Source organism: Phaethon lepturus, unplaced genomic scaffold (genome assembly GCF_000687285.1).
Source record: "Phaethon lepturus isolate BGI_N335 unplaced genomic scaffold, ASM68728v1 scaffold48843, whole genome shotgun sequence".
In the NCBI taxonomy this organism is placed as follows: domain Eukaryota; kingdom Metazoa; phylum Chordata; class Aves; order Phaethontiformes; family Phaethontidae; genus Phaethon; species Phaethon lepturus.
The window spans coordinates 1-309 of NW_010530713.1; the positions used below are offsets into that span (position 1 = coordinate 1).

Here is a 309-nt window from a genome sequence, read left to right on the forward strand (position 1 = left end):
GGCCGGGCTGCTGGCGTCAGGCACCGCCTGTGCCAACGTTTACCAAGGGTTTTCGGACTGCGTCCTTAAGCTGGGGGAAAACATGGCCACGTACGAGGAGGCAGACGGCATCGAGCTGCAGGGGTTGCACCGAGTCTGTGGGTGAGTATAGCCCCATGCCAGGACCCCCCGCACCCCACCCTGTGGGGCTGGTCCCCGAAGGAGGGAGGGTTGGGGAGGGTTACCTGTGGTGCACAGCCAGTGCGGCTTTTTGGCATTGCCCGCGAGCTGGGTGCTGCTGGCTGAACTGTCTTCTGCCGCACTCCTGGG

The 309-nt window shown here is 64.7% G+C and overlaps 1 protein-coding gene across 1 annotated transcript in view; it reads left to right on the top strand.

Annotated features, from left to right (window-relative positions):
* Positions 1 to 4: 4 nt before the first annotated feature.
* The window catches only part of LOC104618678 (neuritin-like), a gene marked incomplete at its 5' end in the record, with an annotated part of 3,994 nt that continues 3,689 nt past the window's right edge, over positions 5 to 309 (top strand). The window contains one exon of the mRNA XM_010284331.1: positions 5 to 141. Within this exon, the coding sequence (XP_010282633.1) occupies positions 5 to 141 (137 nt within the window). The remainder of the gene's footprint in view (positions 142 to 309) is intronic.